Source organism: Podarcis liolepis, assembly GCF_965112155.1.
Source record: "Podarcis liolepis genome assembly, chromosome: 8".
NCBI classification, from domain to species: Eukaryota; Metazoa; Chordata; class Lepidosauria; order Squamata; family Lacertidae; genus Podarcis; species Podarcis liolepis.
The window spans coordinates 80,744,198-80,771,541 of NC_139560.1; the positions used below are offsets into that span (position 1 = coordinate 80,744,198).

Consider the following 27,344-nt stretch of genomic DNA (forward strand, 5'->3'; position numbering starts at 1 on the left):
ATGGAGACCATGGATTTCAACAGGCAAAGGCATTACATAACTTCAGACCAATCAATAGGGCCAGGTGAAGTCCCATTTACCGTAGCTCACACATTCCTCTCTTTTCCCTCTGAGGCTTAGTCAAGGTGTTCGTCTCCTAATAAATCATTTTCCCCACATTGCACATCAACATTCCTTACAGACACTCAAACATTTCATTAAATTTCTCTCTGCCTTACAAGCTGAGGGAAACTTGACAGGCTCAGAGGGACACTGACACCTGATTATCAGTTTCATTGCCCTGCAACCCGCCAACAAGGCATGTCAAGTCTGATCCAGAAAAGGCAGTTAACAGAGCCCAGAAGTAAAAAGCGAGCTAATTTGAGTATTTCCTGGAGGGACCAAGAGTTAATCCAGTTTCACAAAGTAGACTTTTAATTACTTAATCATCACGTAAACAGAAGCCCCCATGTCCCTGTGGAAATCACAGGCTGAAGCAACCTCGAAAGAACAAGAAGGGAATACCCTGTGGTTCTTCAGATGGTGTTTGGTGTTGGGGTGCTTCTCCCATCAGCCACTGCCAGCACGTGCATGGCTAGGGATGATGGAAGCTGTAGTCCAGCAATCTACAAAGTGTTATGTATATATTATATAAATAAATTTTGATGATATGAAAAGTAGCAGAGTAGCTTACAGCTGGGAAGCTAAATAACTCTTCTAGTTGATTGATAGTGTCTTTGTAAAGACTATAATAATGTCCAGGCTCTTTGTATTCAAAATGACTTTACTTTCATAAACATCTAACTGAAAAAAATTTATTTGCAATCTCGTGCTTATTTCAGCATGGGTATATTCTCACTTGAATTGTAGACTGAAGTCTTCTTACTTAAGACTTATAAACAAAACTGTGTTAAGACTTACACCAGAGTTTTACCTCACTCGGGGCTTACAGTTTCTTATGAAAGATTCTTTACTTTCACCTCAGCAACACTCTCTTTGTTCCTTACAGAGAGATCCTGCACAGGTTTCTCCCTATTAACATTTAGGGATCTTCCTCTGTCTGTTTCACTGTCTTGTTTCACAACACTGTCCTCGGCAGTATCCTGAGAACCCTCTCTCAGCAGCCCTTCTCCTTCTCTCACAAACACACAGACAGAAGCAGAATGCAGTTAAAAATGACAGTTACTGGAATAACAGTCACAACAGAATGGAATGCTTCTCTCCTTGCCGACTGGATTGCTGTGGGCAGCTTCGGCCTACTTTTATGCCCAGGGAGTGGACCTGAGGGAAGACTGAGTTCCTCAGGTCCGTTACCCCAAACCCCACCCCCCAGGCTGCCATGGATATGGCAATTTGAATTGTGGAGGGGCAGCAACAGCTGCTGGAAAAATGGCAAGGCTCCACAGGGAAAGGTGGCGATGTGGCAGACCACAACCGCCGCTCACCGTGGAGAGAGGTAAGCAGCCATTATATTAGGATACATTGTTTGCAAAAATGTGTACATTAGTCAAAACTGCATACAAATATCATGGAACTTTGAAGTGTCAGGCATAGCCCTACTGGCTTTAGCCCAAACGTAGCAGAGTTTTCCTGCACAGCGAAGAAGCTAGTCGAGGTGGTAATGACTAGTCAGCTAGACTCAGAATAACTATTTACAGGATTTATTAAAAGGAAAAATAAAACCAGCAGAGTTTCTGCATACAAAACAAAGCAAAATAAATCCTTTCTTTCTCTCTCTCTCTTAACCATACACAGCACTTCTCCTAACACACCTAACACCAAACTGTGCTAGCATTCCTAGATAACAGAGTTGAGTGCTGGTCGTTAACCAATCAGAGTAAGTAGTTTCTAGGTCAAGCAGACCTTGGCTTTCTGCCAAGAGTAAATTGACCCTGCCTTGAGTTAATTGTGTGAAGCCAGAATCTGCAAGTTCCCATGAGAATCAATTAACAGAACCTGAACAAAATATTTGTTTGTGAGAAATTTTTATGTTAAAATGCTGAAGAATTTTCATACCGATCTTTAAAAAAAAAAACACAAATCCCAATTTGCTGCAAACTGTGCAGAACTGATTTAAAGAATGGATGCATGAGAAACAGAGAACTGATATTGACAGATCCATCTGTAATGTGGGGTATAGCCACACTTCCCATAATTCCTTGGGGGGATACCATATGCTTTTAGGAGGCAAAAGCAATTCTTTCCATATGAACAGATATTATTTCTGTTACTATCCATTTCAGGTGGTATGAAAAACATGAACATGAAAAATGCACACACACACACAAAAGATATTTTAAACGCTTTCTATAACCTGTCTCATTGCAGTTAAAAATCCTTGCGGGTTGAAAAACCCTGTCATCCAAAAGCAGTTTGGTCGCCCTTCAAAAATCCAACAGTGAAACTGCCGATTCCGTTCAAGAAGCTCAGTAAACCAAAATCCAAGAGTGCTGGAAGCCCAAGATGCCTAGAAAGAGAGACAAAGTAATGTTTTGATGATGTAAAGACCACAGCCATGTCCCAAAAGATGATCCTAGAATTTAGATTCCAAGGCCTAGTTCTAACCAATCCTCTAACAAACACGGGGATAAGGAACCTGTGACCCTCCAAATATTGTCTGATTACAGCTTGCATCAGTCCTACCTCATACAACTTATGTTAAGGGACAATGGGAGTTGTAGTCCCTCAATAACTGGAGGCCCACAGGTCCCCCATTCCTTTTGAAACACAACTTTGCAGACCAGATCATCAAGAGCAGAAAGTTGTGTCAGGGATGTACCACTTCAAACTTGAAATGTCTTTAACATCAGCAGTCACATCTAGACCAAAGGAGCGTTTCAGACCTGTTCTTGAGTTTGTTTAAAATCTAAAACAGCTTATCTTGTATTCCTTTCTTTAAATTTGTGCTATGTAGGGTTTTTTAAACCTTTTCGGAAAGGCAATACCAGAGTTTTCACAGCCAAGTCCTCAACTCCTTATTACTACTGCTTGGCTTTCTTTAAATAGGGCTGTGTCTAAAACTTGCCATTTAGGTTTTCAAACCTTTTTTTGTAAACTCAGGGGAGCGTTTCAACCCTGTTCTTGAGTTTGTTTAAAATCATTTAAGCTTTATGATTTCTCTATTTCCTTCTGAGGAAACTGAATAGTTCAGTGAAACGAGGTTTGTAGCCGGCATCCCGTTAAGGCTTTGTTCAATTCTAGGTTTTTCTAATTTTTTCCTTAAACTTTTTTTGTTACTTAGTTTAATTCTATAAGATACTATTTCTAGTCGATTACTTCTCGTTTCAGGCATTTTCACGGTAGTTCATTTGTTTTGAGTAACTACATAGAAAACAAGCTGTCAGGAAGGAGGCTAGGTTTGGATCCTTCTCCCTGTATGGAGGAACATTAAATCATGTGAGATCTCACCTGTAGTCTAAAGCGGTACAGTCCAGAAAAAGAGGTTGAATCCTGATAAGACAGAAGTACTGTTTTGGGGGGACAGGGGGCGGGCGGGTGTGCAGGACTCCCTGGTCCTGAATGGGGTAACTGTGCCCCTGAAGGACCAGGTGTGCAGCCTGGGAGTCATTTTGGACTCTCAGCTGTCCATGGAGGCGCAGGTTAATTCTGGGTCCAGGGCGGCTGTCTACCAGCTCCACCTGGTACGTAGGCTAAGACCCTACCTGCCTGTGGACTGTCTTGCCAGAGTGGTGCATTCTCTAGTTATCTCCCGCTTGGACTACTGCAATGCGCTCTACATGGGGCTACCTTTGCAATTAATCCAGAATGCGGCAGTTAGACTGGAGACTAGGAATGGCCACTGGGACCACATAACACCGGTCCTGAGAGATCTGCATTGGCTCCCAGTATGTTTCCGAGCACAATTCAAAGTGTTGGTGCTGACCTTTAAAGCCCTAAACGGCCTCGGTCCTGTATACCTGAAGGAACGTCTCCACCCCCATCGTTCAGCCCGGACACTGAGATCCAGCACCAAGGGCCTTCTGGCGGTTCCCTCATTGCGAGAAGTGAGGCTACAGGGAACCAGACAGAGGGCCTTCTCGGTAGTGGCGCCGGCCCTGTGGAACGCCCTCCCTTCAGATGTGAAGGAAATAAGCAGCTATCTTCTCTTTAAAAGACATCTGAAGGCAGCCCTGTTTAGGGAAGTTTTTAATATTTAATGCTGTATTGTTTTTAACACTTGATTGGAAGCCGCCCAGAGTGACTGGGGAAACTCAGCCAGATGGGCGGGGTATAAATAATAAATTATTATTATTATTATTTACCACCTCTTTGAGAATTAGGCCCAAGTGGATTTATAAGATTGTGCTGTTCATGTGTTAAGTGCATTTAAAAAAATCGTTGTAGACCAGGGATTGGGAACATGTAACTCTTCAGATGTTGTTGAACGCCATTAGCTCCAGTCAACTTGGCCAATTGGGAGATATAGTCTAGCAACATCTGGATGGCTTCAGGTTTTACCTTCCTGCTGTAGACTCTACAGACACTGAATTGATCTGACAGGAACAATGCAGGGGAGGGGGAAATCACATTTTACCATCCCTCCCATGTGATCTAGGATTCAAACGTTACCAGAGTGGCATAAGATCAGGGACGGATTTAGGTTTGATGAGGCCCATAGCTACTGAAGGTAATGGGGCCCTTTATATGTCAAGCTGCCCTTTGTCAACAACAAATTGCCGCTGTTTTTTGTGTTGAATGTGTGCTATATGGCAATTTATGGACCTAATAGGTATCTAAAGCCATTTGCGCATAACAAAATATGTATTTTATCAAAGTAATTGTTGTACTGAAATACAATTAAGAAGAAGTGATATTTTAGGGAGCAGGCTAGCAGACGGGGCCCATTGCTTACACCATAGGAGCCTGCACAACACAAAACACTGTTGCTATATGTAGGTTTTATTTTATTTTATTATCTTATATTTTGGAAATGTACATCCAGTGTTTTTTCCTTTAATTTTTTTAGGAGCCCCCAAGAGAGTGGGGCCCTAAGCTATAGCTTGTTTAGCTAATACGTAAATCCAACACTGCATAAGATGCAGTGGTACCTCAGGTTAAGAACTTAATTCGTTCTGGAAGTCCGTTCTTACCTGAAACTGTTCTTAACCTGAGGTACCACTTTAGCTAATGGGGCCTCCCGCTGCTGCCACACTGCTGCCGCACAATTTCTGTTCTCATCCTGAAGCAAAGTTCTTAACCCGAGCTACTATTTCTGGGTTAGTGGAGTCTGTAACCTGAAGCATCTGTAACCCGAGATACCACTGTACAACCATGCCATTCAGGTAGGGCAAAATGAGTAGCTTTCAGTCATAAAGAGTCCATTTCAGAAGTATGTGCATGTTTAGATGCTCTGGAGCACATGATGACTAAATACAGCATATTTAGTGCAGAAGATTGAAGATCTAACACATTTTTTTCCCCAGTGAAGGAAATAGTACCACCAACCTTCCTCCAGCGTTCAGGAATCCTTGCATCGTACATACAATCCAAAGCATCTCTGAGGTTCTCGCTCATGATGATGGTCCCATCAATGGCAAGTTTGAGGTCTGTCAGAGTGTTCCGCACCAGAGCAATAATCCTCTGCATTCTATCGATCTCCTGTCGCAGGAAGATGTTCATAGGCTGGAATGGGCCCATTTGCTGCAGCCTTTCCTTTACCTGACATGGGAACACAGAATACAGCAAGCTGCCAGGAGTTGTAAACAGCTTCTGTACTAACTTAGATAAGTTTTAATTGAGTAGAAGGGGAGGCAGGAGGAGGCAAGCAGGATAGTACTTTAGGCTGGGTGCATGAACCACATTTTCACCCCCTCTTTGAACCTGACACATTTTGCAGCTACAACTCATTCCTCGGCAGCTGGATTTATTTTATTTTATTTTTAAAAAACATATCTATACTTTTCAAGTTTATACATTTCACTGGTTTTATAATCATTTTGACATTTCAAAGCTTGACTTCCTTCCCTCTCTTTCTGCGGGTCCTTCAATTTATTTTTAATATCTTCTGCATATCCAAATTAACTTAAATTGCTCATTTATTCATCTTCTTTAAATATATACTCTTATGAAGCTGCAGGTTATTACAATAATCCTGCCAATGTTCTTATCTGTTTACCCTTTATCTGTAAATATTCAATACTGTATACCATTTCCATTCACATATGTGTGTGTGTGTGTGTGTGTGTGTGTTATCTTGATTTCTTATTCTTCTAATAAGCCATTTCTGCATATTCCATAAGTTTTCTATCCATTCTTCCTTTGATGGGACTTCTGCTTCTTTCCATTTTTGAGCAAGTAACATTCTTGCCACTGTAGTAGCATACATGAATAAGTTTCTATACAGTTTAGGTAGTTCTGTCACTATAACTCCCCAAAGAAAAGCTTCTGGCTGTTTTTCTTACAAAGGTTATTTTGAACATCCTTTTCATTTCATTATGTATCATTTCCCAGTAAGCTTTAACCTTACTACAAGACCACCACATATGATAAAAAGAACCTTCTTTCCCTTTACATTACCAACACATATTTGATTTAGATTTATACATTTTTGCCAATTTACTCGGTGTTAGATACCATCGATATATAATTTCCTCTTAGACCATATCAGCAGCTGGATTTTTTAAATGTAAAATAACCCAAACCCAGAATAGAAAGGCTTTCTTTCAACTGGGCAAGTCTGCAGAGAAAGCAAACCCAGCTGTTTTTAGGCACCTACCTCAAATGGAATATAGTCGGGAGGAAGTTTCTCCACCATATCATCAGCCAATCGAGCAACCACAGCCTCTCTGGTCTCGCCTCCTCCGCTGGAGCTGTCTTTGGGTTGGATGCTGAGGATGGTGTCCAACACATCTTTTGCAAGTTTGCTCTGGTAAGTAATGTCAGCATTGGGGTGCAGCCCAAAGACTTCTGGCGTATCGTAAGCAGGCAAACCCTAGGTGGGTAAATATAAAGGTAAAGTCCAGAAGATCAAGAAATGCAAGCTTTACAAAGATAGGTGGCCAATGTGTGTGTGTGTGTGTGTGTGTGTGTGTGTGTGAAGAATAGGTTTTCAATATGAACCAGATTTTTCCCCCTTTGCTTTCAAATAAAAGAGGAATGTCATAGAATCATAGAATCATAGAGTTGGAAGAGACCACAAGGGCCATCGAGTCCAACCCCCTGCCAAACACCATCAGAGCACTCCTGACATATGGTTGTCAAGCCTCTGCTTAAAGACCTCCAAAGAAGGAGACTCCACCACACTCCTAGGCAGCAAATTCCACTGTCGAACAGCTCTTACTGTCAGGAAGTTCTCCCTAATGTTTAGGTGGAATCTTCTTTCTTGTAGTTTGGATCCATTGCTCCGTATCCGCTTCTCTGGAGCAGCAGAAAACAACCTTTCTCCCTCCTCTATGTGACATCCTTTTATATATTTGAACATGGCTATCATATCACCCCTTAACCTCCTCTTCTCCAGGCTAAACATGCCCAGCTCCCTTAGCCGTTCCTCATAAGGTGCTCATAAGGTGCTTCATCTTTGAAGAAAAAACAAATAAAACAATTACTGCATTTTTCGCTCTATAAGACGTACTTTTTCCGTCCTAAAAAGTCAGGGGAAATGTGTGTGCATCTTATGGAGCGAATGTAGGCTGCACAGCTATCCCAGAAGCCAGAACAGAAAGAGGGATCGTTGCGCAGCAATCTGGGATTCAGAATATTTCTTTTCTTGTTTTCCTCCTCTAAAAACTAGGTGCGTCTTATGGTCTGCTGCGTCTTATATGGTGAAAAATAGGGTAGGTATCACCATCTTCATATCTTACTGATAAAAGCCTTTACATTACATTTTGAAAAGGTCAGGGAAATAGTATATTGGAGTACAAAAGAATAATTCAAATAGATGCAGTTTAAAAGCCATGGCACTGCTATGCACATATCCAGGGCTTTTTTTCAGCCAGAACTTGCCAGACCTCAGTTCCAGCACCTCTTAGGTGGGCGCCATTGCCATTTTAAGAGAACAAGGGAGGCGTTCATGGTGAGCTCTGGCATCTGTTTTTCTAGAAAAATAGCACTGAAGTATCCACTAAATATATGAACTTTTGAATTGGTCTCTTACATGGTTTGTAAGAGTGCAGCAGTTTGGCTAATAATGCCTTCCATAAACACTTTCAAGAAACCCCTGAGTGAAGCAGGAGAATAATAATAATAATAATAATTATTATTATTATTATTATTATTATTTATTTATTTATTTATACCCCGCTCTCCCCAGCCAAGACCGGGCTCAGGACGGCTAACAACCAATAATAAAAACAAGTTGATTAAAATACAATTTAAAATATTAAGATACAATATTATAACAATTAGGGAGCAATCTCATCATAGGAGGAGAAAGGAAAAAGAAAAAGGGGGAGGGAATCAAACTATTTCTGAGCCAAAGGCCAGGTCCAAAAGATCATGATCGACCATGTCAAAGGCTGCTGACAAATCTAAGAGAATCAGCAGTCCTGACCCGCCTCATAGAATCATAGAATCATATGCCTCGATCCAGTTGTCTGCGGAGATCATCTGTTAGGGTGACCAGAGCCGTCTCGGTCCCAAAACCAGGACGGAATCCGGACTGAAATGGATCTGAAGCCGATGTTTCCTCCAGAAACCTACCAAGCTGTTCAGCAACTGCTCTCTCAATTACTTTACCCAGCTATGGGAGATTTGAAACTGGGCGGTAATTGGATAGATCTAAAGGATCTAGTGAAGTTTTCTTTAAGAGTGGACACACCATTGCTTCCTTCAGCTCCCCTGAGAATATCCCTGTGTCAAGGGACAAATTGATAATTTCAACCGGGGGGTCCGCGCAATATCTGGGCACGCCCTAATCAGCCAAGACGGGCACGGATCGAGGAGGCAGGTGGTGGGTCTACCAGCTTGGAGAAGTCTATCCACATCAGCAGGGAGTATCCGATCAAAATATTCTAACACTGGACCCGAAGACAGTCGAGGGGCCTCCAGTTCTGTCACTGTATCTAAATTGGCAGGGAGGTCACGGCGGAGCAACAGGACTTTCTCTTCAAAAAAGCTCGCAAATGCCTCACAGCTGTGGGTCGAATTTGTGCTTAAATTTGGTTGTCCTCCTAAGGACGTTATTGACCTAATTATTCTAAAAAGTTGTGCCGGGTGAGAGCTAGCTGTTGCAATGGAAGCTGTGAAGTGAGATTTCTTAGCAGCTTTCATAGCCATCTCATAGGCTTTCATAAGCGCTCTATAAGATGTTCTTGAAGCTCCGTCACAAGTCCGTCGCCATACTTGCTCTAGCCGTAATCTCATCTAGCGCAATCTCATCTATGGTCGCCAAGAGCTGGTTATTCCAGTCCTCGACAAGGTCATCTAATGAGTCGCCAGGAGGAGCAGGGTCCCTCAAGGCCAGACGGAATCTATCAGGATCCATCAGTCTTCGTGGGTGAGCCCAAATAGGCTCGCCACCCGAGCAGGGGAGGAGCAGGAAGTCAATCTTGGCTTTCAGAGCGTAGTGATCAGACCATGGCACTTCCACAGGGGGAAGCATGATCACATCTATGCCAGCACCAAAGATCAAATCTAGCGTGTGGCCTGCTTAATGGGTCAGGCCCATAACAAGCTGGGAGAGCTCCAGTGTTGCCATGGAAGTCACTAGTTCCAGAGCCTGTGAGGAGGGGGCGGAATCGGCATGGACGTTGAAGTCTCCCAAAACCAAAAGGTTTGGAAACTCCAAGGCCCAGCCTGCCGCCACATCCAGCAGGTCTGACAGGGTGGCTGCCGGTGCACTAGGTGGCCGATACACCAGCCAGACAGCCAAGTTCTCCTTGGTGCCCACACGAGACCAACACATTCAATGCCGGAGATCGCCGGTGGTGGCAGAGCCCTGAAAAAGCAATCCTCCCGGATTAACAACGCTACACCTCCCCCCCGACCCACAGTCCACGATTGATGGAGGACAGAGAAACCTGGAGGTGTTATCTCATGTAGGGAGATTACTTCGCCTTCCCATATCCAGGTCTCTGTCACGCAAGCCAGCAATCCCATGCGTGACAAAAAAGTCACGCATGGTGGCAGTTTTATTGCCTATGGACCTGGCATTGCACAACACCAATGACGGAGGTGGGTAATCCCTGCTCGCCCTACCTTTGTCCCTGTTGGGATATGAGTCCTACGCAGCTGCAAACAAGCAGCTCGATGTTTACATCACATGGTGGAGCTGACCGTGAGACCGGAAGCTACAGGGAATTCACGGGGATTTGTTCTTTGTGTAATATGAGACCTTCCTGTTATTTTTGTGAAGGAAGTCTTTCACAGTTGCTCGGAGAGAAGTCTGAGTGAAAGGACATGTTTTGTACAGTTTTACAGTCAGAAATAAACCGTAGATGAAACAGACTTTCTAACTTTCTTCTTTCTCCTGCTGGTATGCAGGAAGAAGGGGGTCTGCATCTTCCACGCAGGGAGATGTCGCCTATCAAGATCTTCCTGGACTGCGGGGAAACCAGCCAGGGTAGATCACCGGCAAACAAGCCCCGGGAGCCGGGGAGAGGGGCCAGCCTCTCCCGAGGGGGCTAGTTTTCCAACAGTACCTTGGGACGGGGCGTAGATTGGAAGGGGTTCGAGCATCACTGCATCTCAAAACCCTTCGCCGATAGTGATATTTAGCCCCACTGTCATTCTTCCCTAGCCCTTCAATAGTGGGAATCCCAAACCCCATACTAGCCTCCCCCATAGAGGGGTAAGATCTCCTCAATAACAAGTCATCTCTAGGCCAGGACTCTTGGGTCGGAATGGTATGGGGAAGAGGTGAAAGTTTGATAGGGTAATTATCCCTAGAAGATAAAACCCAACCAACCGCACCCTGAGCAAAGAAGATGTTCAGTTCCTCTGCCAATGAGGCATCAGTCTTAACCATGTTCCTTGTATTGCCCTTGTAGTTGGTTAGGTGCTGCAGTCGTTGCCACACTTGTTTCATGATGTCATCAGCTAAATAATTTTCCACCTTAAGCTTATACTGTTGTTTTGCTGCCTTAATGCCTTTTTTGAGATTTATTCTCGCCTCTCTGTATATGTCTATATTCCCTGTCTTAAAGGCAGAATCCCAGATTTTCGGGAGTCCTCTTACTTCAGCAGTCATCCATGGTTTACAGTTCCCATAGAGTCTAAAGGCCAAAGGCCTGGAAATGATGCCTTATGAGGAACGACTAAGGGAGCTGGGCATGTTTAGCCTGGAGAAGAGGAGGTTAAGGGGTGATATGATAGCCATGTTCAAATATATAAAAGGATGTCACATAGAGGAGGGAGAAAGGTTGTTTTCTGCTGCTCCAGAGAAGCGGACACAGAGCAATGGATCCAAACTACAAGAAAGAAGATTCCACCTAAACATTAGGGAGAACTTCCTGACAGTAAGAGCTGTTCGACAGTGGAATTTACTGCCAAGGAGTGTGGTGAAGTCTCCTTCTTTGGAGGTCTTTAAGCAGAGGCTTGACAACCATATGTCAGGAGTGCTCTGATGGTGTTTCCTGCTTGGCAGGGGGTTGGACTCGATGGCCCTTGTGGTCTTTTCCAACTCTATGATTCTATGATTCTATTCTAGTGCATCTCTGCGATGTTACATTATCGATGCACACTTTAATATAGGAGAGTATAGCATCTGTGTATCTATGCAGATCTTGATGTTCAAACTTGCTCCAATCAGTGCTCTCAAAACAATCCTGGAGCTGACTAAGAACACCCTCTGGCCAAATTCTAACTGTTTTTTATAACTGACTGAATTCTTCTCCTGAGAGGGATGTACTTCGGACATAGAAAAACTGAAGAATGGTCGGATGGGCCTAAGTGGGGGGAGGGGATTGCCCTGTATGCCTGTTTCAAATTGGAATACGCGAGATCTAGAATATTCTGTCCTCTCGTGGGAAATTTCACAAACTGTTCAAACTTAGGAAAAACTGTCTTTAGGCAGGCTTGATTGAAGTCCCCTGCCACAACAAGGGCACCCTCTGGGTGGATTTGCTGTTGCCTGGAGATGACATCATATAGCTTAGAAAGTGTCGCACTGACATTAGCATCGGATGGAATATAAACAGCTATAATAATTATGACAGTTACTTCTCTAGGCAAATAAAATGGCCGACATGTAACTGCCATCAATTCTAGATCTGGGAAGCAATACTTGTAAGCTACTTTGCTGTTAACGCGCCAACCATTGTGCATCTAAATACAGACTCCTCCGCCCCTAGCTTTACCAGAATCACTGTTTCTATCAGAGCGATAAATTATTTGATTTATCAGCTCAACTGCCACATCCGGTACTGCTGAATGTAGCCAAGTTTCTGTAATAATTACCACACAGCTCTCACAAAGAAGCTTGTTTGCTGCCATCAGCAACTGTAGTTTGTCAATTTTGTGGACGAGAGATCTGGTGTTGGTCAGGAAGACGCTTGGCAGTGCTGGTCTCGTGGGTCTTTTTCGAAGCAGACCAGCTCTGTAACCACGTTTTTGCTTTCGCTCTTTTCTCTTTCGCTTCTTTCAGCACCTCCCCCTCCCATCAACAATCCGTAGAGATCCTGGAGGTAAGTTTGGTATACAGCGGGACCTTTGAAACTCTCTAGTTATCCCTATTTTTCTTGTGAGCCTGATGTTTACCAGTTTTGTGTGTGAGTAGGTGAGGCATTGGGAGCTCAGAGCCGCAGTGTATGAATGCGCCGCCATCTTGGAACGGGAATAGTACTTAATAGTACTTAACATCTGTATAACACTTTCAAACATTCAAAAGGCCCTACTCGCACTATTTATTTGTAATCCTTATAGCAATCCTACAAAGTATGTCAGTTTATCCCCTCCTCACCCCCACTACAGAAGGGGGGGGGGGTGAGGTTGAGAGAGTAGCTTGCCTAAGACCACATAGTAAAGAACCCCTGGGTGGTTAAGTCCAGTCATCTTTGGTTACCAGATTTTTTTTCAATGAATCCGGGGACACTTTTCAACTTCAATGGATTTTGTAAGGGGACTGATCTGTAAATCCAGGGACTATCCCCGGGAAACGGGGACGTCTGGTAACCTTAGTCAAAGACAACTATGGGGTTGCGGTGCTCATCTCACTTTCAGGCTGAGGGAGCTGGCGTTTGTCCACAGACAGCTTTCCGGGTCATGTGGCCAGCATGACTAAACCGCTTATGGTGCAACGGGACACTGTGACGGAAACCAGAGCGCACAGAATTGCCATTTACCTCCCCGCCGCAGCGGTACCTATTTATCTACTTGCACTGGTGTGCTTTCGAACTGCTAGGTTGGCAGAAGCTAGGACAGAGCTCACCCCATCATGGGGATTCGAACCACCGACCTTCTGATTGGCAAGCCCAAGAGGCTCAGTGGTTTAGACCACAGCGCCACCCGCATCCCACATAGTGAATCATGACATAGGCAAGATTCAAATTGGTGACTTCCTGATCAGCAGTACAAATTTGTATCTGCCCACTAATAACAAATTCCACCCATCTCTACATCTAGGCATAGAGTCCTTTATATTTGAGACACCCTTGTGTATCTCCTCAGCTTTCCCACCTACAGAATTTTCCTACGGGAAACTAAATTAAAAAGCAAGTAAAGCAATAGAGTGGCCTCACAAAGGAGGGAAAGCTTTGGAATGGCAAATTCCGACAGAGCCTCTCTTAGGTTTTCCTTTTGAGAAGTTGCTGCTAACTATACAAACCTGTATATACTGAAGATACTGGTCCAGCGCAGCACACTTGGGTATGCTGTAACCTTTGTAGAAGGAGAAGTCCTGGCCAAACATGTTTTCGCTGAACCACACTTTAGCAAACGTGTTGAGCAGCCTTTTGTCGTAGTCATCCGTAACTCGGCCACCATACTGAATCTCCCCTATCATGTAACGAACAGTATTCCAAGACACACCCTGAAAGAAAAACCAAAAAGGGTGCGGCATGATTTCATGCAGCAGGACACTAAAAATGTTTGTGTGTATCTATATATTGATGGATATAAATATGCTGATTTTGAAAATTCCGAGACTTCTGAGAGTCAAACTCGAACCATTGCAGTCAGATCACTCCCCAATCCATCTCCTGACCCCTCAACACCTGCTTCTTCACCCTACATAATCTGATCTCCATCATTTTGCGGGAGATGAAACTCTAGTATTACATCTGCTCAACAACCAAGGCTATTTCCCCCCCTCCCACTCTTATTTCAAAGCTATTTTTGTCTCTGTATCAGGAAGGCACCCGGCCAATTTGGTTGCCAAAAAATATTGCTGCAGATATTTCTTGTTAATTGTCTTACTTTAAATGTTGTGAGGTTCTTAAGTACTTTTAAAATGTGTTTTTTTGGGGGGGGTATTGGGTTGTTGTTTTTATTTTGATTATGTATTTTGTGCTTTTATATTTTGCTTTTATTCTGTGAACTGCTCCGAGACCTCCCGGTATAGGGCGGTATATAAATTCAATAAATAATAATAAATAAGTTAGGCAGCAGCACAGACGGTAAGAGTGCAGAGAGTGTTGAAGCCTCCACTCTGCACATCAAAGTTAATGGGCCTTTAAGTTTTAAAGGTGATGGTAAATGCACCAAATTCAAAAGGTGCTAGATTTTGACCACAAGGAAAGAACTGGGTGAGCATTCTCTCCCAATTCTTCCTTTGCAGCCACATGCACCCGATGTCATATGACACGAGGCAGATATAAATGGGGCTGTGATTGGCCCCCAAAGGTGTGACAGCCCTAGTTAGGCCCACGTGCCATAGGTCACCACTGATCAACTTATACATGGACGTAGAAGGAAGAATCCATTTGCTGAAACAAGACTTTGATTGTCCACACTACAGTGGTACCTCGGGTTAAGTACTTAATTTGTTCCGGAGGTCCGTTCTTAACCTGAAACTGTTCTTAACCTGAGCACCACTTTAGCTAATGGGGCCTCCCACTGCCGCTGTGCTGCCGGAGCATGATTTCTGTTCTCATCCTGAAGCAAAGTTCTTAACCTGAGGTACTATTTCTGGGTTAGCAGAGTCTGTAACCTGAAGCGTATGTAACCCGAGGTACCACTGTATTTCAAATACCACCTAAGTTGCTAAACTGCGGAGCCAAGTACCTTTTTGATGTCCATGTCATCCAAATGGTTCTGAACAAACTGTACTGTGGCATTGAAATCAGCTTGGTTGAACTCGTAAGGAATGTTCCATCCCAGAGGTCCAAATTTCCTCCTTTCCTGGACCGTGGAGTGTAGGAAGGCTACAGCATACAGCATTGGTTTCCACTGAACCATGTTGCTGATATCCAACAGATCCTGACTCACACCTGTTACAAAGACACTTCTACATAATATCCATATCACCAGAGGAGCGGCCATGTTAGTCTCATGCAGCAACATACCATGAAGAGTCATGCCCCACCTTAAAGATGAACACATTTATTATGGAATAATGAACTCAAACCCACTTTGTCAAATGCATGGATCTTAGCTGGCACACACATAAAGGAGAAGGTTGTATTGTGGAAGTTGAATGGCAATTTGATGCAAAAATGGCATGTGGTAAGCTTACAAAAATGTTAAATACGTACACCTTTCATAGTAGCAGATGGGTGATAATTTGCTCAGCATTACTGAGATAAATTAGGAGCTTTGGATAGTTTTTATAGTGCCTTATAGGAAGACCATATTATAGCAAAGTACTCACATTTCGTTTTCTAGAGCTACATTTGTTAGTCCTGTTCCATTTCTTCACATACTTCCATATGACAACCACTTGTACAAAAATAATATACACCACTGTGGTTTTTAAGGACCCAGACTAAATATTTAAATATATGCACAGGGTATAATTCCTTGTAGGAACTGATCACTCATGATGCCCCTATTAAAATCTACTGGGGGGTTGGAATGCCAGAGATACTTGGGCATAACTGAAGGGGAGAGGGGAAAGCAAGTCCCTCACCTCCATAGGTTCTCTTCAGGCCAGCTTTGAGTCCTTGGGGAGGCTCATTGGTGAATTTTATAGACATCTGTAGAAGGGTGATGGGGAAATGCTTGTGGACCTCCGTAGTCATCCACAGACGGAAGGCCTCGTGAACATTTTCTGTTTCAACAATCGTGTCCATCAACTCATCCATAAAGTCAAGACCCAGGTGACAATTCTGCAAAAGCGCCCATCCACCCTAGGAAATGGAAATCATTGAAGAAACTTGATTTGATATTCATTTTGGAAGTCAACACAATCCAAACCAATTTCGCGATTGTTTTCTGCTGGTGATACAGTGGTGCCTCGGGTTAAGAACTTAATTCGTTCCAGAGGTCCGTTCTTAACCTGAAACTGTTCTTAACCAGAAGCACCATTTTAGCTAATGGGACCTTGTACTGCCACCATACCGCTGCTGTGTGATTTCTGTTCTCATCCTGAAGCAAAGCTCTTAACCCAAGGTACTATTTCTGGATTAGCGGAGTCTGTAACCTGAAGCGTCTGTAACCTGAAGTGTCTGTAACCTGAAGTGCTTGTAACTTGAGGTACCACTGTGCTACAGTTCATATGCTTGCAGTGCTGTCCTAATTCTTTTCAATACCAATGTGCATCCTTTTCTTGCTCTCCATCCTCATACAGATGTAGACCAAGCTCAGCCTCAAACCTCTTTCTCCCCAATCAGGGTGGATGTTCAAACTCTCACCCTGTAGATTCTGTTCTTGAAAGAATATACTGTTCAATTAGAGGCAATTGGCTTTATTTGGGGGACGAGGAATTAATTCAAACAAAAGGCTTGTAGATGAACAACCAGCTGACTATTCAACCTAACATAGGCAGCACACAAATGTATGTCTCTACAAACAACAGTACAAATAGCAACAGAGTTTATAGTCTTGGTCAGGCTTCCTCAAACTCGGCCCTCTGGCTGTTTTGGGACTACAACTCCCATCATCCCTAGCTAACAGGACCAGTGGTCAGGGATGATGGGAACTGTAGTCCCAAAACAGTCAGAGGACTGAGTTTGCCTATGCCTGGTCTTGGTTTTTCCTGTTGAAATTCCTCTCTCCTACCAAAGCTGGCAATTCCATTGTCACTGGTGAGGGTAACTCATGTGAATATATTTAGCCTTAGACTGAAATGAACAATTGGTCTTACCTGAAGAGCAGATTTGATAGGTTGCTGATGACCTGAATGGATTGGGTATGATCCTGTCACGTGATGAGATTATGCCCAGCCCATTCAGGGCATCAGCAACCTACTCAATCTAGACATTATAGCAAGTGCATGAGTGCCAAACTGGCCATTCAACATCTACTTTAAAAAGTCCAAAGAAGGAGAGTTCACCACTCTCTGAGGGAGTCTGTTCCACTGTCAAACAGGTTACCTTCAGAAAGTTCTTCTTGAAATTTGGTTGGAAAAAGGTTCCCTACGCCTGCATTACTGTGAGCACGTGAATGAAAGCAACAAACCCACACTATTTCCCATTCTCCCACTTGTAATGTGCATTTGTCACTTCCTTGCCCCACTTCATAAGTGGCTATGAGAGCAGGGAAGCACACAACATGGTAACATCATGCCTCCCATTGTAGGCTACCATTCTAACTAGGAAGTAAGCCGCTCGAACACAATGGGACTTAATTCTGAGGCATCTCACACAGCATCATGTCTCAAGTTTACTAGACATTACCAGGAGAAGGTGGTGTGAAGCTGTTTCTGTTGGTGGCTCAAGGTCTCTGTAACCATAGCTCTGGGCTTTGTGTGCTCCCGATTACAGTGGTGCCCCGCAAAACGAATGCCTCGCAAGACGGAAAACTCGCTAGACGAAAGAGTTTTCCGTTTTGGAGGTGCTTCGCAAAACGAATTTCCTATGGGCTTGCTTCGCAAGATGACAATGTCTTGCGAGTTCCTGCTGGGTTTTTTTCCTCCCCCCCCCCTTTTTCTAAGCCGCTAAGCCGCTTATCAGCTGATCCGATCAGCAGATAAACCGCTAAAAGCCGCTAATAGCGCTAATCCGCTAATCCTTCAATGGGCTTGCTTCGCAAGACGAAAAAACCGCTAGACGAAGAGAATCACAGAACGGATTCTTTTCGTCTTGCGAGGCACCACTGTACAAATAACCCTACTTAGGCCTTATAGGAAGAAATGTAGGAAGCAATTCTGCATGAATCAGCAGCCAATTATGCCTAGCCTAACCCATGTTGATGACCAATAAAGTCCTGGGAAAATTCAAAGGTTGTTCTGCACTAAAAGAAAGTAGAGAATTTGTCTCACGTGTGCCATAGTTTGCTGCAGAAGTTTGCGGGCATGAACCTCCTGCCCCTGGCCCATGGACACATAGCGTGTCTCAATCTTCAGCCTTTTCCCCAGAGCAATGATGAAATCAGTGGGATCGGAGCCCATGGAAAGGAAGCAGATGAGAGGAGTGCGAGGATCGGATTCTTCCCAAGTCTTCTCCAAATCTAAGATGACCCCTTCTGCATATTTCTCCCCCATGGTATCCATAATGTACTTCCTAGCCTAGTGGAAAAGAAAAGGAGAGGTGCACCAGTTTTCCCACAACGATTTTCATACCAAGTTTTCAGTTCTTACGAGACATCAACCTGTGGATACAACTATATATCTCAAGAAACACAGGTTCCCATCTTCATGTCTTCCAGGTAACACAGGGTATTGGTGGGCGGGCATTTTTGGAGCATCAGCAGGTAAGAGAGGTGCTGTTGAGAATGGGAAAGATTCCTACTGTGTTGGACTGCAGGAGCTTTGACATGTAAGGATCTCTCCGCTTATAATGCTCACTTTAGAACTGCTTTGAGCCCCCACCTGTCGGCATTCTATTCCCAAAGCTTTTGGCCTACCTGAGCTATTGTTCTATCAGGACACCAAGACCTTATGAGGAGGAGGCGTCTGAAACAGTCCAGAGCTTGGTCATAACCACTGGGAACAAGTTCTTCTTCTGGTTTCTCCTTATCAAACCAGATTTTCCACTGTTTTTCTGTTCGTGAGATCTATTAAACACAAATAGGGGAATATGTTTATTAAATAGCACAGATAGCAAGATACATTTTTTTTAGTTTCAGATATCTTAATGGAGGACTAGGGGTGTCCCTTTCTAGATAATGTCCATGCTAGTGGCAGCATCTCAGCTTGACCACTGTAATGCGCTTTGTGCATTACCACTCTTGAAGACACCTCAGAAACTTCACTTGGTCCCAAGTGTGAAAGTATGGCTTTTGTCTTAGGCAAGCCTCATGAGCATATTGCATATCAATGTTTCAAGAGCTTCATTGGGTACCAGTTAGTTTTTGAGCTAAATTTAAGGAGCTGTGTAACCTTGGACTTTACAGCCAGGGCCTGGGATATCTGAAGGAATGTCTTCTTCCATATATTCATCCCTGGGCTTCAGGATCTGTAAATGTTTTTATGGTTGCCACCATCGTGGAAGATGAGACTAGTCTCTATTTGCAAGAGGATCTTTTCGGTAGTGGTCCCTTCTTTTGAAAATGGTCCACCAGAAACAGAAAATCTGCTTCCGAAACATCTGTTCAGCATGGAGATTTAGGCCTTCCAACACGATTGTCTTAACACCTGCCAGTCAAATGGAAAATACATTTTGAGGCCGGCTTGGACTTCACTTTTCTAGGTTCACATCAGCAGTTCCTCTGAAGCGTAAAAGGCATGTGACATTGAAATATCTACAGAATCCTTCAAGAGAATGAAACGTGTCACACTGCTTAATCCTTGCCTCCTGTCAATCACCTACTTGGTCAAGAACGTCTGAAAATTGTCTCAGTTTACTGAGCTCCACCAAGTTCAGCCAAGTCATATCCAGGATCCACTTAGCCGGTTTAGGTGGACAAGCTTTCAGATCCAAAGAAGCACCACCTGAAAAAAGACATTACAGCAAAAACCAGTTGGAAAGAGCTGCTAAATATATAAAGTCAGATATTTAAAATTCTATTCATGGTGGATGGGCTGTGACTGCGCTGCCCACTTCCCATGGCACAATTGCCCCACCTGTACCTCATGTGTTGGACTTTGCGTAGAGGCCCACACCGGCATACTGGAATTCTCCATATCCCCTACTGCAGAGATGGGGGCCCTGTAGTCCTCCAGATGTTCCCAGACTACAACTCCCATGACATCCATTCCTAGCACAGGCTGAGGCTAATGGGAGTTGTAGTCTAACGAAATATGGAGGGCGACAGGTTGCCTGCCACGTTGCATGCAGAATTTGAACATTTGAAACACAGTAAGTTGCACATTTTATGCAGTAGCTCTGACCTTTAATCAGGGTCAAGAACTCCTCATGCTTCACTTTGCCCCGCTGTAAGTCAATCTTCAAGGTGAGGAGCAATGTGAATAGGAACTTGTGCTCCTCGTAAAGCCCTCGTGCAGCGTACTTATATACTTCATAGGTCATATGCTCAATGATATTTGCTATTCTCTTGCTCGTAATGGGGCTCTTGACAGACCTGTTCAAAAGAAAGTGGGGAAAGGAGAGAATGAAAGCGTAATCTAGTGCCACTGGTGAGGTTTTAGAAAGCTTTTTCTTCTGAAAAGAAAGCATTTTCAAAGCTGCACTTCATAAGCCCGAACTTGTGCAGAAACAGGCAGACACAGTGGCCAAATCGACATATAAGCTTCTTAGTCACCATGATCCAACAGAGCTCTTACTACACTAGACCTAGTAAGGGAGCTAAGCTTACTACCTACTATGACCATGCGGGTGGCTCTGTGGTCTAAACCACTTAGCCTCTTGGGCTTGCCAATCAGAAGGTCAGCGGTTCAAATCCCTGTGACGGGGTGAGCTCCCATTGCTCTGTCCCAATTCCTGCCAACCTAGCAGTTCGAAAGCACACCAGTGCAAGTAGATAAATAGCTAGTGCTGAGGCAGGAAGATAAACGTCATTTCCATGCGCTCTGGTTTCTGTCACGGTGTCCTGTTGCGCCAGAAACGGTTTCGTCATGCTGGCCACATGACCTGGAAAGCTGTCTGTGGACAATCGCTGGCTCCCTCGGCCTGAAAGCGAGATGAGCGCCACAACCCCATACTGTGGTACCTTAGGTTAAGTACTTATTTCATTCTGGAGGTCCATTCTTAACCTGAAACTGTTCTTAACCTGAAGCACTATTTCTGGGTTAGTGGAGTCTGTAACCTGAAGCGTATGTAACCTGAGGTACCACTGTAGTCGCCTTTGACTGGACTTAACTATTCAGGGGTCCTTTACCTTTTACATTTTACTTTTGGACCTAGTAAGGGAGCTAAACTACTTTATCAATAGATGGAAGGGCACAATATTTCGACTTCAAATACTGAACTCTATTATCTTTATCCTTATCTGTTCTGCCTGATTTTTATTTTTTTAAGAAAACCTGGCACAAGTGAGAAGCTTGTGAAAACAGAGTTCTATCTAACAAGGTCACCCCACTGCGACACTGACTGCTACTGACCCACTGGTTCCTTCCAAAGCAGTTGGAAACACATGCCTCAAGGTAAACTCAAGGGCCAGCAATAGGCCCATCGCACACATTACTGTGTGTCTGCCTGCTGATCATATGGACAAATAAGCGAAGGGCAAGCAGTTATTTTGCCCTTTAGAGACAAATTGCTTCTGGTTAACCAGGGTCCCCTAATCTCTGTGGACGACATGTTATTCAGTTGCCTCTGAAGTGATTTCCCCGTCTTAAACAACGGAAGCTCAAGCCCTTGAACGCAGCTTTAAGCTTCCGATGTCAATACACAGCTTAAGAGGATTTTTGTTTTCCGGGTAGGATTTCTGTTTCCTTTCATTACGTTGCTCACTATCTCTCCCAAGCTCCTGATAGTTTGGAGACAAACACTGGGAGAAGACTCCAGCCCTTGAGAGGGATAGAGCGGAGGAGCTTAGCAGATGCAATCAGGAATTTACTTAAACTGAGAAATTGTGTGGAAATCAATACAAAAAGGATTGTACTATAATGACAGCATTAGGTTACTTTGCCCATTCAATGGCAAACACAAACACAGGGGAAATAGTCATCAAGGGAAACCAAAGACTCTAGATTTTCAGACAGTTAAGACAAATGATAGTGCTGTTATCTGTCACAGTTTGTGCACTGTTTTCCCTATCCTGCTGTCATTTCTGGTCAAATGGATTTGCTAAGTTTTTGTGCAATGTCCACGACATGCCAAACCTGTTTGACAAATGAAAACAGTGGAGCAAAGTGAATGAAGGAACATTCCAAACGATGCTGGCTTCCTTGCATCAAACAGTCTGGCCATCTGATTATATACTGTTATGAGAGTTGTAAGGTCTCAAATACAGAATAAATATTCATAAATGCACACATATCTAAATATATGAACCGTGCATCTGAAATAGTATGGGAGAGCAATCCTGAAGCCATTTTGACTCTCGCAATGACCTCAAATATTCCTCTGCTGTAAGGGAGGCAAATGGGGAAAAGCCTTCCCATTGTCTTTTTGCTTGCAAATCCTGTCTTATGGGCATATTTGTGTATGAATAGGGTGAGCCTACGACCTGGGCTCAGGAACTAAAGTATTAACCATCACAAAAGAATGGCCAGGCTGCCCAGGTATTGCAATCAGTGACCATTATTAGGTATCCTGGCAGCCAGGATTTCTGTGAGGCCCCTGTGAGGTATGTATGATGTTTTTGGGGGGGCTACCGGGACGTGGGTGGTGCTGTGGGTTAAACCACAGAGCCTAGGACTTGCTGATCAGAAGGTTGGCAGTTCGAATCCCCGTGACGGGGTGAGCTCACCCGTTGCTTGGTCCCTGCTCCTGCCAACCTAGCAGTTCAAAAGCACCTCAAAGTGCAAGTAGATAAATAGGTACTGCTCCGGCGGGAAGGTAAACACCATTTCTGTGCGCTGCTCTGGTTCTCCAGAAGCGGCTTAGTCATGCTGGCCACATGACCCGGAAGCTGTACGCCGGCTCCCTCGGCCAATAAAGCGAGATGAGTGCCACAAGCCCAGAGTCGGCCACGAATGGATCTAATGGTCAGGGGTCCCTTTACCTTTACCTTGGGCTACAGGGTGGGCCATTTCAAATGTCTATATAAGGGCTTGCACACCACTGTTCAGGGTTCGTCTCCCTCTGCACGTGGTGAGTAGGGACCCTGTTGCAACAGTTCCTTTAATAAAGGTCATGCTTACTAGCCGCTTTGCTTCTCAATATACTCTGGCTGGCCTGTTTTCTGCTACCGATAGGAAACCCACTTAAGGACTCTATACAGGCTCCGGAATACCCCATAAGGGAAAGGGAGCAGTTTTTCTTATAACAATACCAATCCTCAGAAAGGGAAAGATCTCACTTGTCATAGTTACCTAGCAAGGGAAAGGTCAAACAGGCCCAAGAACTGTCGAAGTGAAGTCTGATACATGACATTGACCATACTCATCTCGGTTATCAGGAAATAGAGAATGCTGCCTCTTGTTGCAACTGAAGAAAAGAAAAGTTGGATATGATCAAAATACAGGAAGCAAAACAAAAGCTGATGGTCTTCTGATGGACAAATAATAACAAGTTGTTCGTGGTTAACAGAGGGCTCATTTGCACCACATTTTCCAGGTACAAGTCCAGACTTTAAAGCTCTGTTGATGAATTTTATTATTATTTTTGTTCCAGCACTTTCCCCAGGAAAAACCCATATTTTACTGCTGTTTGCTCCAATTCAGAGGTAAAACGTGGGTTTTCGCAGGCAAAGCTGGGACAAAAAAAAAAAGAACACTTCACAAAAGGAAGTCTGAATGAGGCCTGATAGAACATTGTTTTCAACAATAAACCCCACTGCCTATATACTGCAAATAGAAAAAGTCCAGACCTCTTTCTTTCTGTCTTAATGCTTTGCAGCAAGCCACACATCCACATATTTTAAAACTGCAGTGTGTGCTCCAGATTTCAGCTTTTCTGTTCCATGGGTGAAATTGCACTAATACACCAATTCAGGAAGTCGCAGGAAAACGATGCATCGCAATGATAGCATGAACTCCAGGATTCTGGGAGTTCAGCCACTGGATTTTCGAAGTGTGCACTTCCATATCTATTTTTAATCAGGGCACTATGGGGTTTGGGAACCTGTTTCAGGTTGCAGCACATCTGAAAAGCCCACCCCAACAGGTTGGAGAAATGGAGAAGGTAGAGGCAGGGCCAGAACCCTTGCAGAAATATCTTAGACTCTGGCAATCAGCAATGAGATTGGCAGCCTGATCCATTCCAGAATCAATTTACAGTTCAGATCATTTTCCGAATCTCCAATGGGCATTCAACAAAATAATCCAGTTTCTATACATTTTTTCCAGTGTGGATTAAGCCAGGAGCATCTATCACAGATACAGCTCTCCCCCCAGTGGTTTCTCAACAAAGAGCACGAGAGATGCAACATCAACACAGTAATAACGCTTTGCTGAATCTATACTGTTCTGAACAGACTTCCTTGTTGTTTTTATAACTAACTGCTTTTCTTACTTTTATAACTGTATATTATATTATGGCAATCTGCCTGGGACCATATGGTGATGGGTAAGTAAAAAAAAGTTCTCATAAATAAAATAAAGTAAAACAACATAAAATAAAATACACCATTGGATAAATCTTATAATGGACTTCATACATAAGACTATACGTAATATGTAGATGTAACAAAGGTGTAGAACATTTTTGGCCTGGCAGCCAGCCTTGTGAGACATGGACCACTTATAAACACCATCTCCAACTCCTCGAATGATTTCATCAATGGTGTCTCTGAAATTTTTTACACATCACTTGGAAAGGCAGGCGGACTAATACCACTGTATTGGAAGAAGCAAAGATCACCAGTGACGAAGCAATGATTCTTCAACATCAACTTCGTTGGACTGGTTGTGTTGTGTGGATGCCTGATTATCATCTTCCAAAGTAACTACTCTATTCCAAACTTAAAAATGGAAAGCATAATGCTGGTGGTCAACAAAAGAGGTTTAAAGACTCTTTCAAGGCAAAACTAAAAAAATGTAGTATAAGCAGTGACAACTGGGAAACAATGGCCTGCGAGTGCTCCAACTGGAGAACAGCCTTTACCAAAAGTGTCTTGGGTTTTGAAGATGCTCAAACTCAGGACAAAAGGGAGAAACGTGTTAAGAGGAAGGCACGCTTGGCAAACCCTCACCGTGATCAACTCCTACCTGGAAACCTATGTCCCCACTGTGGAAGAATGTGTGGATCCAGAATTAGCCCCCACAGTCACTTCTGGACTCACTGTTAAGAGACAATCTTACTCGGCTATGAGTGATCACCAAAGAAGAAGAAGATCTCTCTCTACTTCTGCAGACAGGTGGGTGGTGAAGGCCACTGCCAAAGTGTTTTTGCACAGCACTTTCCAAGTGCCTAACACCAGCTGGTTGACAGGCACTTGGGAACAGCAGCAGAAGGGGCTTGGACAGCCCTATGCCTAGGACTTCAACCCTGCTTTCTTCTGGGATCGGCTGCATGATTGAATTCCATGTGAGGAACTTGGTCATGCAGCTGTTCCATTAAGGATGAACTCCCTGCCCCTTAGATGATGGGTGTTGACTTCAACCATGCTCCCTGCAGGGTTCAGCTGTGTGACCAAGTTCCCCACAGGGACCTCTGTCATGCAACCGATCCACGGATGTCATTAGGTGTGGGGCAGGTGGGCATGGTTTGTGGGAAATGGCCTTAGGGGCCAAACTGGGTCCCATGCCAGGCCACAACTAGCTCACAAGCTGCAGGCTCCGCACCCCTGCAGTAAGTACATACAGATAAATTAAAACAAATCGGTTGGGAGTGAAGAGGAGAAAAATAGAAGACACATTTTCAAGTACCCCATGGAATGGTGAAAGTATGTACCAATGAGGATGGAAGGACGCAGCAATGATATGGATTGATCGTATGGGCAAAGTGAAGCGGGACCAGGAAAACATCAATTCCCGAAACTATAGACCTGCCAGACACTATTTTCAAAGATTGACACATCTCTGTATTAGCTATATAATCTGGTTTTTCCCATGTTTCCATACTGTCATCTCCCAGCTCCAATCATGATTCTGATCACTGACTTAAGACAGTTGGGTCACCATCACTAGAGGGCATTCCGCTCACCAGGTCTGTATTCCTCTCGGGCTGAATTAATCTGTACTTCAGTCTCTGCAGAAATTTGCAATTTCTGTGTCACCTCCTCGGCCGTCTTCTTTGTGTTGCTAAGTACAATGATGAGGCTCTCATCTTCCACCAGAGAGCCTTGTGTGCTTGTCAGCCGGTACAGCAAGTTATCTTCCAGTTCTTTCATCTTTCTTTTGTTAGCAGTCACATCTTCCATCAGATCCGTTCTCTCTTTCTCCAGCTCCTGTTAAAGTTCACCATGAAGCCACACATCAGCGAAATGCTTTGTCAGAAGCAGGCTCATTAATGTATACAATACACAAAGTCAAAAGTATAGGCAGTGCAGTAATGGGTATAACAGGCAATGTAACCAAGACCCCAAATGTGGCTTTCCATATATGATTTTTGGACTCCACTTCCCATTAGCCCCAGCCAGCATGGCAAATGGACAGGGGTTATAGGAGCTGTAGTCTATAATAATAATGTCTAGATGAGAACAGCTTTCCCCTTCCCCTTTCTACAGGTATGCCTTGATACCTGATTTTTTATTTCCACTAGGAACATGCATGAAATCCAGACTCTGAAGAAAACCCAAGTGGCCTGAAGAACTCATCCTTGCAGGGATGGAGAGGTCCAGCCCATCAATGTGGCAAAGACCATTTCAAAGCCTCAGACCAAACCAGATCTCACTGTAGCCTTATTAGACTTTACCGATTGGTTGGGTGAGCGTAGCTCCCGGAGAGGGGGGAAAGAGTCAAAAGACACCAAGGTTACTTCAGAGAAAGAGTTCTTTATTTCTGCTCTCCGGAGCAGCAGAAAGGCACTTGTGTGGTCAGTTCACAGCAAGAGCACTTAAAGAGCGGTTACACACAGCTTATATACCCTTTCTGGTACCCTTGCCCCTCCCCAGGAATCCAGCCACGTCAGCTTATACACGTAAGTTGACATCCATGACCATAAACAGATGTTCCTGTTCCTATACTCTTGACCATAAAAGGATGTTCCTGTTCCTGTATTCCTTATCTTGGAGTAAGAAGGTCACCAACTTTAAGAGCACTCTGGCGCCATCCCCGAGCGTGGGGGTGTCTTGCAAGGTCTGTGTGTCAGTGTGTCAGGATATTTACAACCTACAAGATAAGATAAGCCCCAGCTCTGCCATCCCGTCTCCACTTCGGAACTGACAAGGCCATCCATTAAGCGTCACAGACTGATAAAGGAGAGAGCTTTGTTTATACAGCTGGGTTCCTGTTATACATTGGCTCAAGTGCTCAAGTTAATAGATTTTAGCTAATGGACCCTTGG

At 43.9% G+C, this 27,344-nt stretch overlaps 1 protein-coding gene and 2 long non-coding RNA genes across 6 annotated transcripts in view; 2 read left to right on the plus strand and 1 right to left on the minus strand.

The window, feature by feature from the left end:
* Window positions 1-27,344, minus strand: part of DNAH5 (dynein axonemal heavy chain 5) — a 183,438-nt gene that overhangs the window by 6,968 nt on the left and 149,126 nt on the right. For all 4 annotated transcript variants that reach the window (XM_083518904.1, XM_083518905.1, XM_083518907.1 and 1 more), the window contains 12 exons: window positions 26,043-26,286; window positions 23,270-23,384; window positions 20,222-20,412; window positions 19,701-19,822; window positions 18,796-18,945; window positions 18,212-18,457; window positions 15,920-16,139; window positions 15,076-15,281; window positions 13,679-13,882; window positions 6,695-6,910; window positions 5,425-5,637; window positions 2,294-2,446 (listed from right to left, as the gene is read on the minus strand). In XM_083518904.1, the coding sequence (XP_083375030.1) occupies window positions 2,294-2,446; window positions 5,425-5,637; window positions 6,695-6,910; window positions 13,679-13,882; window positions 15,076-15,281; window positions 15,920-16,139; window positions 18,212-18,457; window positions 18,796-18,945; window positions 19,701-19,822; window positions 20,222-20,412; window positions 23,270-23,384; window positions 26,043-26,286 (2,280 nt within the window). The remainder of the gene's footprint in view (window positions 1-2,293; window positions 2,447-5,424; window positions 5,638-6,694; window positions 6,911-13,678; window positions 13,883-15,075; window positions 15,282-15,919; window positions 16,140-18,211; window positions 18,458-18,795; window positions 18,946-19,700; window positions 19,823-20,221; window positions 20,413-23,269; window positions 23,385-26,042; window positions 26,287-27,344) is intronic.
* LOC310714470 lies at window positions 915-21,428 on the plus strand. Its single transcript, XR_014529812.1, has 3 exons — window positions 915-1,435; window positions 7,709-7,751; window positions 21,309-21,428. It is a non-coding gene; the product is annotated as an uncharacterized lncRNA (long non-coding RNA).
* Window positions 22,448-26,714, plus strand: LOC310714450. Its single transcript, XR_014529781.1, has 4 exons — window positions 22,448-22,570; window positions 23,356-23,513; window positions 24,245-24,334; window positions 26,601-26,714. It is a non-coding gene; the product is annotated as an uncharacterized lncRNA (long non-coding RNA).